The following is a 16546-nucleotide window of genomic DNA, read 5'->3' on the forward strand; positions in this document are numbered from 1 at the left end:
CAGTGCAAAAGATAGGGAAAGAATGAAAGGGGTCTTTCTCGTTTGAATGACCACACGTTTTAATGGAGCAATAGTCCGATTCAAGTCCATTAAAGGCTCATGGGGTGCGTCCACTGTGCTGCATGAGACCATGAGCCTGGGGCTCAGGTCCATTCCCTTCAGCCCCGCAGGCACCTGTCCCCTGACAGTGATGAGCCCAAGCCTACCGGGATGCTCCCTTCTCCGTCAAAGGCGCAGAACATCCAAAGCAATGCCATGGAACAGAAAGAGCACTGGACTGGGAGTCAGGATCGCTGGGCTCCAGGACGGCCTCTGCCACCCAGAGGTTATGGGACTTTGGGGGCAAGTTGGGTTGCCTTTTCTCTGAGCCCTAATCTCTGGTCTGGAAATCAAGGATAATACAACTTGTCTTACCCCCCTCACAGGGGTTGTTGTGAAGATGAAGTCAATGCCACATCTGTGAAAACACTTTGGAAACTTTCTGGCACTAAAGAAATGCCAGAGACTGTTTGTTACAGCACATACCAGCCCTTTCTCAAGTTCAAAGAGGCCAAGAGAATGGGGTCTCTGTCCATAAAGCAAAGCATGCATCAGCTGCTTCCTAGAATCACAGTCGAGACGCTGCCGGGCTCCCTGACCAGGCAGCCTTCCTGTGGCCTTGGCCGTAGGACAGTGTGGGATGGTGTAGAATGAGCCGGTGGCTGGTTGTGGCCAGTCTTCCCCGAAGGAGAGCTGACAGGCCCCAGAACTATGGGAGCAGACTTGAGATTCAACTTGGAGAATTCCCCTCTGTGGGGGTGGCTGGTGGACAGAGAGAACATGAGCCTAGTATGAGTCTGGCCAGGACCCTGCTCCAAGGGCAAGAAGACATAAAATCACATCGGCTTTGTTTCTTTTAAACAGAACCCAGGCTTCTTAGAGAAATGGCCGATTGCCGGTCTGGGATGCGGAATATACAAGATGAGCCAGGAGCGTCTTTTCTAACTGGAAGTCCGACCAGAAGACCAGAAGACCAACACATTGAATCAACGGGACACAGAAGCCAACTTGAAGGGCTCCGACTGGCCAAGATGGGGCATTCTGACTATCCATGAGGATAAAACCGCCCTAGTTTCATATACATCAACTATGCCTAAATCCATGAAATCTTAACGCTACTCTGCTTGTGTCCCCACAAAAAAAAGAAAATGCTTTTGTCACTCAGGAGAATGCTAGGAAATCAACCCACTATTTTTTAACAAAAAATTTATAAATGAAAGAACCAAACCTATATCCTGTCTTTCCTATGTGAAAGTCAGGGCAAGCAAAACCACTGAGCAAACTTGAGTCTGACCAAATCTCCAGCTCAACCTGCCAATTTGTAATAAATAAATAAATTAATTAATTAATTAAAAAAATTAAAAAAAAATACCAGGAGGCCAAACATGTGACGTGGGCGTGCACTGAGCAAAAACCCCAGACTGGAGGAAACGCTATGGGACAATCAGCTTTATCACTTAATAAACCATCAGGAAAAAACAAGAGGGGGAACCTCCATATTAAAGGGAGTGAAGGGCATATCAGAGAATTGCTATGTATAGCCATCTTTTGGATATTAACGCAAACTGAAGAAAATTAGAAGACAATGGGAGAAATTTTAATGTTAACTGGGTATTTGAGGATATAGAAGAATGGCCTGTTTTAAGTGTGATCATGATAGTAGTGTCAGGGCTATGATTTTAACATTATCTCCCTTAGAGATACGTTCCGACATATTTATGGGTTAGATGATGATCAGATTTGCTTTAAAATGCGTACACAAGGATTTAGGTTGGCTGGAAACTGACAGCTGTTGAAGCTGAATCATGAAGGTTCATTTTGCACAAGAAATGTTTGAAATTTTTCACTCTAAAAAGACTTTGAGAAACTTATAATTTTTGTCTATTAATTTTGTAATTCAGCTTTAAAACAGCTTCCAAATGTTCATTTTGCAACAAGCTGAACGACAAACACTTGCCTGCAGCCAAGGGACTCAGAGTAACAGGAAACCCGGAATCCCACGGGATTCGTTCAACAAAAATTTACGGAGAACCTGCTATGTCTGTACCAGATTCTGGTGCAGATACTGGGGATACAGCAGGGACCAGAACCCACAAAATTCCCTGCTTTCACAAAACTTAATTATTAGTACCTAATAAAAGCTGACACACACACACAGTACTCTCCAGGTCCCAGGCATTGTGCTAAGTGCCAAGGTATGAATTCACTTCATCCTCACGACAACCCTTCGAGGTAAGTGGAACCATCATCTCTGTTTTCCAGATGCAAAACTTAAGAACAGAGAAGCTGAGTCACTTGCCCTAGGTCAAACAGCTTCTCTGTAGGACTGGAAGGCAGAGTCTACACCCCCCCACCCCGCTTCTTCCCTCCCATCAACACCACCCACCCTCTAGAATGGCTTAAGCCATTGGTGAGTCCAACTCACTTGCTCTTCCTCAAGGCGTGCTCCACGCTGTGCCCTCGGAACTTCTTGTAGTAGTCGATGAAGGAGAAGGGCAGGGTGATGTTCAGTGGGTTAGTTCGGTCTGGGGCAGCTGCCCTTTTACGAGACTCAAATGCAATCATTAGGTCAACCCAGGCCGCCGGACGCTTGATTTTGAATTGTTCGATAAAATCCTCTCCGAATATTTTACACAGAAGTTTTTCAAACTCATAATCTACTCCTAAGGATCCATAGGGTCCACCTGGGTCAGGAACAAAAGGAGAGCCCCCCATGTTAGAAACTGCCAGACTGAATCCAAACTCTGGGCAACTGCGTACCCTGTGTTCTTCTCGGAAACTCCAAGTAGTGCGACGTAGACCCAGTTCGCCAACAGACTGCAGCTCCGAATTTTTACTTCTGCTTTAAAACCCTTGGGTTCTTTTCCTACCAGGTGGAGAAACTTTTTCCTACAGAATTACCTGTCAACAAGCTGTTCAAAAGCCATTACATTTTATTTTATTTTTTAAAGATTTTATTTTTAAGTCATCTCTATACCCAACACGGGTTGAACCCCAAGCTGGAGAGTCGCATGCTCTACCGACTGAGCCAGTCGGGAGCCCCATAATACTACTTCATGTTAAATAAAATGGATACATATAACTAAGTAGGAGCATCACAGTATTAACGCCCAAGAAATCTAAGGACAAGGCCTGAAAATCAGTAGGCCCACCTAGATCCCCGGATCTGTTAATGACTCATCCTCCCACCCCCCCACTGAGGGAGAGAGCCTGTGCCTTGCTTTGGCAACTTTGATCCAAGATCAGGTATCCCACGACCTCCCTAGAAAGCTTAATCATAGCTTGAAATCACAGGTGACAATCAGGGGACCATCAGATCTTTCAGAAAAAAAATTCCCATGTCTAGGAATTTTATGCCAAAACCCAAGTTATGGTGGTTTGTGTTTTAGAGAACATTTAACTGCGTTTTGCTCCTCAGTTCCACACAGGAACCCTCTCGGCCTAGAACCCCACGTGCCGGGAGCAAACCAAGAGAAGGAAGTACCAAGAGAAATCTGACATGAGAGAATTGTCAGGAATGAGAAAATCAGCCATGCCGGGGCTCACCTGTTGCTTTATACAGTTCTTTCAGGTGTCCCTCCGGTAACCGTATCTGATGGACGGTCAGGTCTACGGTGCCCCCGCCACTGTCCACGACCACATACTTGTCGCCTGAGACAAAGACAGCCATCCTTTACACAGACCGCTTGTCAGCCCCATCTTGGTATTCCCAGCCCAACACCCATCAACACTTCTCAGGAGCACGACGGCTTTGCACATTAGCTGCACAGCAAAGTTGCCTGTGACTGAAGAGAATGCAGTGATGTCTGCCCAGGAGTGCCGGTTACCAGGGACGATAAAGAACCTGGATGAGAGGATCTTTAAGACAGAAGCATTCCTGCCACATGCCGCTGCATCCCTGGCATGTACAAGCAGACAACTCCCTGCCAAGGTTATAACACCATAAAATAACCTCCTGTTTAACACAAGACTTAATCCGGAGCTGGACAGTTCCAATTCCCACTTTGCTTCTAAAGAGTCTGTATGGTTTTATAACATGCAGAATTATAGCTCCAAAAGAGCTCTCCTTGGGCAGGTGGTCTTTAAAACCACCTGCTTCCAAACATTTTCCCCAAGTGCCAAAGGAACCAACAGGAATGCATTTTTGCTGGCAGCACACAGAACAAATCCAGCAAAGGGCAAAGGATATTCAAGGACGCTACCTTCCTCCAGCTCCGACCAGATTTCTCCTATGACATTCTCCACCAAAAAGGTCCGACTCTGCCGATTACGCCGTATGTGTTCCTTAGCTAGTGGCCGACAAAAAGAAAAGGACGGGTAAGAAAGCATGAAAAAGCAGGCAGTCATCAGCCGTCAGTGGAGGCAACAGCATGAGAAGGGTTAAGGACAGAACATTTAGCAATACTTGACCAAAATGGTTACATAAATATGACATCGGGTAACACAAAGCCAGACCATTTCCACCAGCCTCCATCTATCCATTGCATGGCAGCTGCCTTGGAAAAGCCCTTCCTCCCCGGACACTGTTTGAGGGGAAGGGGTTAATAATTCGACCAGATTCCTGGCTTTGCTGTCCCAGGGAGGAACTTGTCTGCCAAGTAGCTAGCAGTGCACTTGGTTAAACAGCTTCACCTCAAGGAACTCTGTCTGATGCAAGGAATGTCGGGTATGTTTTCCTAATCTGGATCCTGGATAAAGGGGACTGGAGTCATTTCCCCGACCCCGGCGCAGGCAGTTTGCTCTTCAGCCGCAAGGTGGCGCTTCAGCCAGAGGGCGGCCCCTCTGAACCCAGCAAAGCCCTGGCCGCCTTTTTCCTAACTCTGGGGAACCACAGGGCTGTGGCTCAGGCCACTTAGTGGCTGTGACGCTTTGCGTGGGGTGACTGCATCTCTCACAGGCCACCTCAGCCCTGGGAGGCAGACAGGGCACAAATCATCGTCCTTCTGTTTAGAGGAGGAAACCTGGTCAGACGAGGTTAAGGGGTTTACAGTTCCCACCACCCTGTCTCGCAGCTCCAAGTCCACCCTGGGACCGTGCACAGTCATGCCTTTGAGATTTAACAATTTACAGTGAAAAAAGCAGAACACGAATGCTAAGAGATGAGCAAGGTGCTCTGAGAGGGTATCTGGAGATCATCGGGGCACAGCTAAGGTGCCCAGTTGGGACAAATCACTTAATTTGACGAAGTGATTAATTTGATTAAGCGGGGCTCGGTTTCCACATCCATAAAATGGGGATAATAACACTTGGGGGGCTCCTGGGTGGCTCAGTGGGTTAAAGCCTCTGCCTTCAGCTCCGGTCATGATCTCCGGGTCCTGGGATCGAGCCCCGCTTCGGGCTCTCTGCTCAGCGGGGACCCTGCTTCCTCCTCTCTCTCTCTCTGCCTGCCTCTCTGCCTACATATGATCTCTGACTGTCAAATAAATAAATAAAATCTTTAAAAAAAAAAATAACACATGACCTAAGTTCCTCATAGACAGAGCAGGGCCTGATTCTCTGATTTCATCTCAGCACTGTGCGACGCCGGGCACACACAGTAGGTGATAAGGAAGGCAAAGCACCAAGTCTGAGAGCCAGTACCCAACAAACGTTCACTACAATGAACAATTGAGAGCAACCCCCAATTTTACAGATAAAGGTTCTGTCCACTACTCTGCAACCCCATCCCACAATCTTGCCCCCGCCCCCACCACCAGTTTTTCTAGTCCCTAAACTGGTGCTGCTGAGTTTGAACTGTCCTACAAATCCGTCTGTGGCTGGTTATCCAATTAAGGACCCTTGACCCTCTAGCCTCTTCTAGCAAGGAGCACCGTGTTTGCAAAACTGCGTCTTCTCTGGTGATTGGGATGCCGAGAGCCAGTCAGCTCTGAAGTCCTTCGGGCCCTGATGTCCAGTGCTGAGGTCGTCCTGGTTCGCGTCTCTGCCGGCCTGGGAGGGATCCTCAAATTTAGGGCTTCTCTCCCGTTCCCAGCACTGGCTCCGGATGAACTTCTACTGCAGATCTCACAGCGAGCATTTGGTTTGCTAAAATAATCTAGATGTCTTTTACTAAAAAATGGCCAAGCCAGACTAATAAACATATTCTGGCCTCTCAAAACAAAACAACCAAAAATCACGTTTTCTGGCAAATTAAGCCCGAGATTATAAAAAAACAAAACAAAACAACACAGATCCTTTACTAATCTTATGAAATCCTTTTGGTGCAAAGTAATGTGGAGAGCAACCCCGTGGTGCTGGGGGCAGAGGGCCAGCCCCAGTCCCCTCAGTAGTGTCCACTGGGCGTCCATCATGGAGAAGCAGCAGAGGGCAGAGAACGGTGAGGAGGGGGCACTCGGGGCCCCAATGCCATCCAGGGGACTTCTGGTTAGGGGCTCTGCCAGGCCTCCCCAGGCAGCTCCCCCTCCTTCCGGGAGACGGGCCGTAACTACAAGACAAGGCTGAGCCGGAACCCCTACTTCTCTGCCCCTCTGAGGGGTGGCGGCCAGCAGTGCGAGCATTTCAAAAACCCAAGAGACCTTCTGAGCACAAGACCAGAGCAAATTCCACAAGGCACAGGACACAGACATGGAGCAGTGTGCGGGTGGACGGGATAAGTTAAAGGAAAGAGGGGCGCCTGGGTGGATCAGTGGGTTAAAGCCTCTGCCTTGGGCTCAGGTCATGATCCCAGGTTCCTAAGATCGAGCCCCGCATCGGGCTCTCTGCCCAGCAGGGAGCCTGCTTCCCCCTTTCTCTCTGCCTGCCTCTCTGCCTACTTGTGATCTCTGTCTGTCAAATAAATAAATAAAATCTTTAAAAATAAAAAAAATAATAATAAAGTTAAAGGAAAGGAACCCCCACACTGAGCTCTTGGGGAAGGCTAGCTTTTGAAAACAGTTTCCCCTTCAAATGTCAGTGTTACACTTGGGACGAATGAAGAGCTGCGCTACAATTAGCTAATTCCAACCTGAGTGTGAGTGTGTATGTGTGTGTATGTGAGAGAGAGAGAGAGAGAGAGAGAGAGAGAGAGAGAGATCAGCTCACATGCAAGGCAGGAAAGCCCAGTCAGTCCTGGATCTCTTTTCCAATTAAAATGTAAATAAATGTCATCATGAGTATTTAAAATGTTAATACCTTTGATTTAGTTGGCAGGAAGGCTAGCCTCTGCCTGCTTTGGGGGAGGCCAAACATGGCCAAAAATAAAAAAGGCAAACCACGCCCTCAGTGGAAGAGCAGCGGCTCCCATTGGCTGCAGGAGAGTCCGGTGGGAGGTGCTAGAATTTACACACACACACACACACACACACACACACACACACACACACTCTCCCCCGCAGCCTGGGGCACCAGAGTGACAGCGTGGAGAGCAAGAGGAGAATTCTGGAAGAGAGGTTGCAGGGCCTTGCGAAGGGGGAGCCAGGGCCCCGCGCCATGGGCGGAGCAGAGACGGGCCTCAGGTGTGGGGACCAAGGAGAACCTGGACCCAGTCTGGGGGGGGTTGGGGGGAGCAGGGGCGGCAGTTCTCGCTAACGCTCTCCCCCTCGCCTCCTCTGGGCCTTCCAGGATGGGGGGGGCATGGGATGGGCACGGGATGGGTGGCTTTCGGCAACAGCACCCACAGCACTCCCCTCAGTGCCTGTGCTCGCTCATGCTGGTGGCTCTGTCCCTGACCTAGGGTGTCAGATCTGCGGACCAACGCTGCGACCAGCTTGCACACAGGTAAGTATTAAAGAGGAGTTCACATCCCAGCCCCCCAGGCGGTGCCCCTCTCGCAGCTAAATGCGCACCAGCCAGGTCAGGAAGACTCGGCTCTGATCAGCTGTGTTTTCACCTCTGCCGGGTTCATGGCTAAGACCCAGAATGAGCTCATCATACACGACGCGGCCCTAATGAGTGAGTCAGCAGTAAATCAACAGTCTTAATGGAGGAATTAATAACGGGCAAGTGGGATTCAATTAAGAATCCGTTAATAAACAAGAAAAATTAAGAGCCTAGTGACATGTAAGGCCAAGAGCTGCTCTCTGCGGCCACCCCCAGGTGCTTAGAGACAAGCACCCTCCCCCTGCCCAAGGCGCAGGTGAGGACCCCGGGGAACTACCGCGCAGCTTCCCAGGGTGCCCTGGGGAGGCCGGGTCAGGGGGCCAGCACACAGGTGCTTAGAGCTGACCTGTCGGGAGCATCTTGATTCTTCGTTACTGTGCTAAGGGTCTTTCGGTGTTCAGGGCCGAGAACCATGCAGGGGCAGGAGGGGAGCGAGCCGGGAGGGGAGAGAGAGAGCAGAGGTACCCTGTGCAAACCCAGCTCCCACTGTGTCGCCGGAGCTGTACCCATTGACCGCGGCCTTGCTGCTCAGCTCGATCATCTGGTGCAGCCGCAGCTTCCGGCAGTAGATGGAGGCCGCCTCGGGCTCCAGGGCGATGATGAGCTGCTCCGCATTCTCCGGGGAGGCCAGGCCTGCCTGGAAGACAGAGGCAGGACCACTCTGAAGACACTCACACAACTTGTGCTGACTGACGCGCTCCAGGAAGGGACACTCAGAGTCTGTTTGTCTGGGAAATTCCCCTGCAGGGCTTACACTCAGGGGTGACGGGGTGCTGGGCCCCAGCCTGGGTTCCCAAACGTGGTGGAGGGGCAAAGAAAATGTATGGGTGCCTTTGGGAAAGGCAGGGCTCTCTGGGCCCTAGGCCTCTTTCATTTGGGACTTCCTGGGCCCAGAACTGAGCAGCATGAAGGGGGAGATGCCCCCAAACTCTGAAAACTATCAGGTGGTCTCTTTCTGGTTACAATGGGCCAAAGGCTCTAAGGGCAGACCCCGTTTTTGGTGGCCTGCAAAGCCAATGGGCCATCGCTGGACCTCAGCTACACACAAGCATCGGCTTCGGCTGTCTGGGAATCCAGTGTGCCTCCAGCACACCAAGGAGGGCCCCGGGCTCTGGAGAAAGCCCTCCTGGAATCACACAGTCTCACACTTTCTAGAATATGGGTTAGAAGGCAGCTGGCAGTTATTTTATTCAAAGCTGTTACCCCTTTAATGGCAGACACGCTTCTGCTCTGAAGTCTGGCTTGTTCCAATCACAGACCCTGTGACAGGAGCCGGCCAGGACACTCCAGGACCACCCCACAGAGGGCGCTCGGAGACATGAGCCTGGCGTGGCCTCTGCCAGGTCCCTGCCCACCTCCCATGGCCTTGAACTGAAGCACGAGGCCTCACTCCCTGAAGCCATTCAAGCCCCAAGGGTTTCCAGGTCACCAGCATGACGGGACAGAGACGTGCTGTGTCTCACCACTGTGTTTGCTGTCTCTGTTGCTGCTCCCTAGGGAACCTCGGGGTGCTGCCCTCGGACCTCACCCACTTTGGAGGAGACTCGATTCTACAAGGGGTAGTGGACTCAGCTTGTAGATCGGGGGTGAACCGTCTGCCTAATGTCACACGTGCACAGTGACCTCTGCCCAGAAGGAGCTAGCCTAGAGTCACAGATGGAAGGGGCTTAGAAGGTTCTGTTGTTGGACAAGGGAGAGGGAGAGTTCAGGTTAGAGTATTAGAAATGCAAAGGCCCTTCTTGGCCTTTTACTCAACTCCTTCACTTTATGGAGAAAGAAAGCCAGGCTTGGAGAAGTAGGGTGACCAACAGTCCCGGGTTTCCTGGGACATGGGCTCTCAGGGCTGAAACTCGGACAGTCTTAGGCTCCAGTGCATGTATGTGGCAAGTGGATGGGGCTGAGCGAGCGAGACCCAGTCTTAACCTCGCAGACCAGCTCTTTAATTGGTTCTTTGTTCTTCTGCTTTCATTGACTCCAGCTACCAGGGTGGGACCCAGGCCTTTCAACTTGGACGAAGCTCCCGGGGTGTCTCTAAGGATCCTCCTTCTGCTGGTTTCAAGGTAGAATCTCTGTACCCAGTTACCAGGACAGCACAGACGGTACGTCGCCTCTAAGTGCGTGCATCAATTTTCTGCAACAACCATGCCCCAAATGAACCAGTTAACTGTGTCTTAATGAGAAACCACTGGCAGGCAGGTGACTTAGCTCTCCCCGCTGCCGACAGCAGATGCCTCACAAGCAGTCGAAGCCCTTCTGGAAGACCAACTTCACAAAGCCCACACCGTCCGCAGGAAAACTGCCTCCTTACTGCTCTGCGCCCTCCGCTGTTAGCTGACCACACGGCGGCATCTCTGTCCATCGGTTTGGTCTCCGTGTGGAAGGAAGCCTGCTGCCCACCAACAGGCCCCTGACCCAGATGCAGAACAAGATCTCCCAGTACTCCCGACCCCAGGGACTCAAAGTCCCCCTCCCCGGGTCTCCCTCAGGGTCACGTTAGACTTCCTTGGCACCAAGACAGCTGCAGCACCCAATGACGGAACAAGGCTTACAGACCTAAGTGTCGCCAGGCAAGATGAAACTTCTGAGCCTTAAGCCCCAGGATCCCAGAAGAAATCCAAAATAAAAACAAAAGCAGCCCCCCTCTAAAGGACCCGCTCTCCAAGACTGACTTTTCCACCTTTGTGGGCTTCCTAGAATAGAAGCTAACAGGTCCAGCTTTCCAGAAAACGGGGTGAGGGAGAAGGAAAAACTAGCTGCCAAGAAACCACCAGACCGACATGTTTACGGTGGTCTTCCGAAGCTCAGAAGGGAAAATGGCCTGGGAGGAGGGGTGAGGAGAGCAGAGCGCCGGGGCCGTGCCCAGGGCTGGTGGGAAGGGAGGAGAAGGCTCACTACTGCCCTGTGTCCCCCTGGGATGTCCGCTCCCCAGGCAGTCTCCCTCCTCCAGGGAGGAGCACCGGGGGGCCTGGACCTGGCGCGGGGGGAGTGGAGGGGAACAGAAGAAAATAATAACTGCCTTCGTCCCTCCCCACACCTTCCCCGAGATGGTGAGCAGCCACTCTGAGGCAGACGTGACAGATCAGGGCTCTGGCGTGGCTCTGTCCGTTGTGTCTGACTCTTGGTTTCAGCCCAGGTCCTGGTCTCAGGGTCGTGAGACCCGCATCAGGCTCTGTGCTCAGCAGGGAGTCTGCTTGAGGTTCTCTCTTTCCCCCTCTCTCTGCTCCTCCTCCCCCTCCTCAAATAAATAAATCTTAAAAAAAAAAACAAAACAAAAAACAGCTCTGAAGTATTTATACAGAAAACCAAATCAAGAAGTCCAGAGAAGTGAAAAGCATGGAGTACAGTTACACAACTTGAGGCGCCCAAGGGTCCCCAGTATGTGACTTACACAATCCAGCTTCCCCCCGGGAGGCTCCACATCCTCAAGACATGAAAGACACAGAGGCTGCCCCAGAATGCCCCAAACAGCATGGCTACACCCCTCCAGGGAGGCCTTTCATCTGTCCCCCACCAGCCGGGTTGGCCTCGGCCCCACAGTAAAAGCTTTGACCCCTTTCCACGGAGGGTTCCTCATGGTACCCAGGAGAAGATGCAGAAGGGGAATGGAGGTGCAGAGGACTTTGAACCAGCATGGGCGGGGGGTGGGGGGTAAGATCCGTGAGAGGCCCAGGACAAAGTAACCACAAAGTAACCACACTCTTCTGCTCGAACCAGCCCCCAACCTGCTCCCCAGAGAGGGTGAGGGGCCATGTCCCAATAGCACTCCCATGGAGGCCACAGCAGAGAGCTGAAGCGTTGAGGCAAGAGGAGGCAGCTGGCTCTGCCAGGTTCCCACTCCCTAGGACGGGTCCCAGAGCTGCTTCTGGACTCCAAGAGAAGGAGGAAATGCAAAAGAATCTGCCAGATGCTCAAAAACTCAGATGTCTTTATCTGTGGGCAGAAGGGCCCCGTGCCTGGAAGGGTAGGCTTTCTTCCTGCATAAACACTTGCAGTCCTTCTCAACAGAGGCCCACAGCCTGGCAGCTGTTAGGTGTCCCGGGATCAGGCCTGGGTCCACCAGAGCAGGGGAGCACTCGCTGCTTTGGCAAATTCTGCCTCTGAAGGTGGTAACTCGCAGCTGCTGTTCCACCCAAGCTCTCTGTCCGCTGGACCCTGCTGGCCGAGCACTTAGCCTATTCTGTCTCCAACTCCAGATCATGCAGACGCACCGAGCCGCTCCTGCAAGATGCTACACTTTCTGAGGGCAGCATACAGTGGGGGCTTGGCAGCAGCTGCGGAGAGAATGAATCCCCCGCCCCCCAGCCAGCCTTCCTTCTGTGACGTCCTGGCCCTTGTCTCCAAACGCTGAATGACAACCTTCCGCTGTGGCTGTTGTTTTTCCCTCTGATGTGATTCCTTTTCACAGCAGTGCAAAGTGTAACTCCACGTTAAATGAGATCATCCTATGTAATGCAATGTCTTTTATTTGACAGGTTTCCAGAACCCATGAGGGTCTGCCAAAATGCCTTTAAAAATCAACTAGACCCCGTCCACTATGACTATCCCTCAAGACTCAGTTGGAACTGTCTCCCATTCTAGGTGTTTCCGGAAGGCCTCGGAAGAGGATCAGCTGTTCTTCCTGCTACGATCTGTTCAGTGAATGCTCCTGGAGGGTCTAAGGGGGTTCTTAGCAGTGAATTATAAAACATAGAGACTGAACCTACTTTTTCAACAAGGATTTGACACAAGAGGAGTTTTTGGAGTTTCACAGATAAAACCGTTCCCGTAAAGTGCTCCGGAACCATCCCCTCTGGGCCTGTTTCTTCTGAGATGCTGCCCAGAGCCTCATCTCTTGCTCTGCATCAGGCCTCTTCCCCCAACCCCACCAGGCCAGTGGAGGAACGAAGATCAGCCCCCATCTGACTGTGCCATGCACTCAGGCTCATGGGGCCACCAAGGAGCCTGAAGAAAGGACTCCATTTCCTGCATGCAAGCAGGGGAGATGTGACCAGTTTCCCAGCTGCCCTGATGGAGTTCCATCCTACCTCATCCTTCAAGCTCTTCCTCCTGAAGCCAGGTTGATGGACACCACTTTGGGGGCAAGGGATGGTGGGTATCCTCAGATCTCAGAAGCTGGCTGACCCAAGAACTATGGTTTTTTGCTCAGGTTCTGTATTAGCATTTTCCAGAGAGACAGAACCAGTAAGACATATGTAAACACAGAAAGAGATCTACTATAAAGAATTGGTTCACACCATTATGGAGACTGACAAGTCCCAAGATCTACAGTTGGCAAGCTGGGGAACCATGAGAGCTGATGGTATCATTCCCTTACCAGCAACCTCAAGACCCAGGAAGAGCTAATGTTTCAGTTTGAGGCCAAAGGGAGGAGAAAAACAATGTTCCAGTTTAGAGACAGGCAGGCAGGAGGAATTTCCTCTTATTCTAGGGAGTTTCAGCCTTTTATTCCAGTCAGGCCCTCAACTGATTGGATGAGGCCCACCTATCTTAGGGAGGGCAATCTGCTTTATTTAGTCAGTCAGTTTAAATGTTAATCTCATTCAAAAATACCCTCACAGCAAATACTTGGAGTGATGTTTCACCAGATATATCAGTATCCCTTGGCCCAGTCAAGTTTACACATAAAATGAACTATCAGAGGCACACATTTCTCTTCTGTATAATTAAATGGAGGATGAGGAGAGAGAACTAGAGAGATGCTAATTTTGGCTGTGCTTCATTTCCATTTTGTCATGGGGACGCTTCCAGAGGACAAGCTAAAAGATAACCACAGGCTAGTTGGCAAAGCAGTTGTGCCCCATAACCCCCTCCGCCCCTCTCCCTGAAGTACAAAAGGCTGCAGTGAACCACTCAGCTGTGAGCAACCTGGGACTTACACAGATTACACAGGATACGAATCCAGCACCAACCATGTCCCAGCGCCCAGAAGTCTCCCGGTATGGGTTTGTTTAGTGAATAAATGAATGAGTACACATGAGTACCTGCATGAGTAATGAATGAGTTTGAATAAATGAATGAGTAAACAAAGAATGATTGAATGGCCCCTGCCATCTTGAAAGCCATTCGGTGACTAAACTGGACACAAGTATCAAATCAGAATTACAAAGAGCCAAAATTTAAGCTCACAAAGTCCGCACCCATCAGAAGTTGCCCAGCATCTAAAGGACGGGCCAGTCTGCAGAGTCATCTCTGGGGTTCAGAAAGAGAAGTCCCCACATCCATAAATGCTGGTTACGTTCATCCCTCTGAGGTGCCATTTTGGTTTTGCCAAACCCCACAGGGCACACCCCCCCCATCTGCCTGTTTTTTTCCTCACCCGAAGTATGAGGCGCCTCCCCACCAGGCTCCACTGCTCCAAGAGGCAGTCCTTGGAAGAGCCCGCCCAAGGCTCGAGCAGCCCTGACAAATCTCCCAGTCCCTGCGCCTCTTTCTGTTTCAGGCTAAAAATAAGAACTGACCCTTTTCCGGGTCACATGTTTGTTGCTGTAGTTTTCCTGTGGGAAAGGGGAAAGCAAGAGTGAAAGCCATGAATCCTGAGTCTCCTTCCTGTGCAGACTCAGAACATTGGCTGTATCTTCGTAGACAGCCATGTCCCGGCATCCCGTCTTTGGGGTGCTGCCTGAAGGCCGACACTGTGGACAAGCTCCAGGGCGCCCCGGGCTTCTGCGGACAGCGAGACTACATTTGGGTTTCTTCCTTTTTAAAGAAGTTGCTTCTTTCTGGAACTTACCCTCTTCCTTCATTTCTGGAGAAATTTATTCATCCCTATAAAAACAAATCTATTTTTGGCAGATACTCGACTGAGCCAGGTTCTCACGCTGAAGGGGAGCGCAGAGAGCCTGCGGCAGGAAAGGGAAAAGGGGGAAGTAGGAGGAGGTGGCGGGGGTGGGCAGAGACATGGCTCTCCCTGGAACTCTGCCTGTCACCTGGAGTGAAGCTCCAAGCGGTGAGTACAATTCGTGACACCAAGGTACCCGAGGCCAGTTTGCTGCATTTGGTGCTCAGGGTTGCTCCGGTGGGTGTTTTGAAAGGAAATTTATACCTACGGCTACAAACTCAACATCAGAGACATGTCCCCTGGGAGCAGGGCAGGGAGGGCGCAAGGGAACATCTATTACGTTGGTGTCTTGCCGCAGCCCAGCTCAGGCTGAAGGCTCTGGAAACAGACTCTCATTGCACAGAGGGGACCAAGGCCCCAGGGTGGGCTTTCATTAGCCCAGGGGAGCCATCTCGGCCCTGGGGTTCAGAACAGCAGGTCAGCACAGCCGGCCATTCTTGCCATGAAGTCAAACCCTTAGGGAAGCCCCGTCGTGGCACATGTGGCCTGCGGACAGTGTGAGGCTTGGTGGCCATGAGGGTTCACGGTACCAGGGATGCCCCCAGCACCCAAGAGGGATGAGCTGGCCATTGGCACTAGAATGTTCTATCCATGGCGCCACACTGACTGACACATTCCTTGGCCATGCCACTGCCCCGCCAGGTGTCTGCACCGCGCAGGTCTGGAGGCCTCACCACCCCGACCGTGTGTGCTCCCATGTTGCTACGAGGTGAAACATACAGACCAGCCTATTTCCCTCCTGTCCCAGCTGTACATGTGCAGATCTCAACCTCCACACCAAGCTGATGTGCTTGGTGCATGGCCATCAGCTTTCTCTTTGTTCCTTTCTTCTTCAAACATTATTATTGCCCAAGCCTTTTCCTGAGGTTCCGTTCACCCATGGAGAAATGTCCCTGTACCCCAGTTTGAAATCCTAGCCCTGGGGAATCTGCAGGATAGGATATATAAAGCCAGAATGAAAATCGTGCCCGGCCCAGCCCCTGTGGGCCCAACCCCGGAGGGCCAGACCCTCTCTCCTCCCCCAAAAGGAAGGTTTCATGTCCCCTGGCCCGTGGGAGACCCCTCCCTGCCTCCCAGGGAGGCCTATGAGGGCTGGGGACACCTGAGTGAGGTGACAGTCACCCCCATGGGCACCCTGGGCTACCACCTGCCCCGTCCCCTCACTCACCTGATAGGCAGCTTGTCTCATGAACTGCTTGGCGGGCTGCTTCCAAATGGCGGGCACCGTGATGACCCATCTGACGTCAGAGTTCTCGAACTCCGACCCCGCCTGGTCACTCAGCTCCTATAGCCAAGGGAAATGCAGCGGGTCAAGTGGACACAGCTGGTCCTCCTACAGCTTCACGGAGAATTCCAGGCTTCCTGGCTGTGAACTCTTGGGCCATCTACCCTACAGCCTGCTGAACTTACCCGTGTCAAAGAGCAAGGGTCTGCTTCCCGAATATTCCACAAGCTGGGAGTCTACTCCTTTCACTCACTGAACGTGACTGCAGGCAGGAGGCAAGCAGGCCACAGGCCTTTGGCTACTTCTGAGTCATGTGACAGGATACCTGACAGGCTCCCAGACCTCAGTTTCCTCATCTGCACAATGGGGATAATAATACCTAGCTCACACTGTTGTTGGGAGGGGTGATAATTTTCTGAGAGCTACATTTCCTGGGAGCTTACTCTGTGACAACCTCACCTAGCACTTTGCATACCTCACCTCCATGAGTCCCAGGATCTCACTAGGAAGGGATGATAACGGCGCACCTTTCCTGCAGACGGGAGCCTGAGTCCTAGCTACACGCAGTACCTTCTGACGGCTGCACAGCTACGAAGTGGCAGAGTCAAGATTTGGACCAGACCCAGGGATATCTTAATCCTCAAGAC

At 51.6% G+C, this 16546-nt stretch overlaps 1 protein-coding gene across 2 annotated transcripts in view; it reads right to left on the reverse strand.

Moving 5' to 3' along the window:
- Nucleotides 1-16546, reverse strand: part of HSPA12A (heat shock protein family A (Hsp70) member 12A) — a 154774-nt gene that overhangs the window by 5320 nt on the left and 132908 nt on the right. For both annotated transcript variants that reach the window (XM_032311922.1, XM_032311924.1), the window contains 5 exons: nt 15843-15959; nt 8302-8473; nt 4242-4328; nt 3586-3690; nt 2465-2723 (listed from right to left, as the gene is read on the reverse strand). In XM_032311922.1, coding sequence (XP_032167813.1) covers nt 2465-2723; nt 3586-3690; nt 4242-4328; nt 8302-8473; nt 15843-15959 — 740 coding nt within the window. The remainder of the gene's footprint in view (nt 1-2464; nt 2724-3585; nt 3691-4241; nt 4329-8301; nt 8474-15842; nt 15960-16546) is intronic.

The sequence above is a fragment of the Mustela erminea genome, chromosome 14, assembly GCF_009829155.1.
Source record: "Mustela erminea isolate mMusErm1 chromosome 14, mMusErm1.Pri, whole genome shotgun sequence".
In the NCBI taxonomy this organism is placed as follows: domain Eukaryota; kingdom Metazoa; phylum Chordata; class Mammalia; order Carnivora; family Mustelidae; genus Mustela; species Mustela erminea.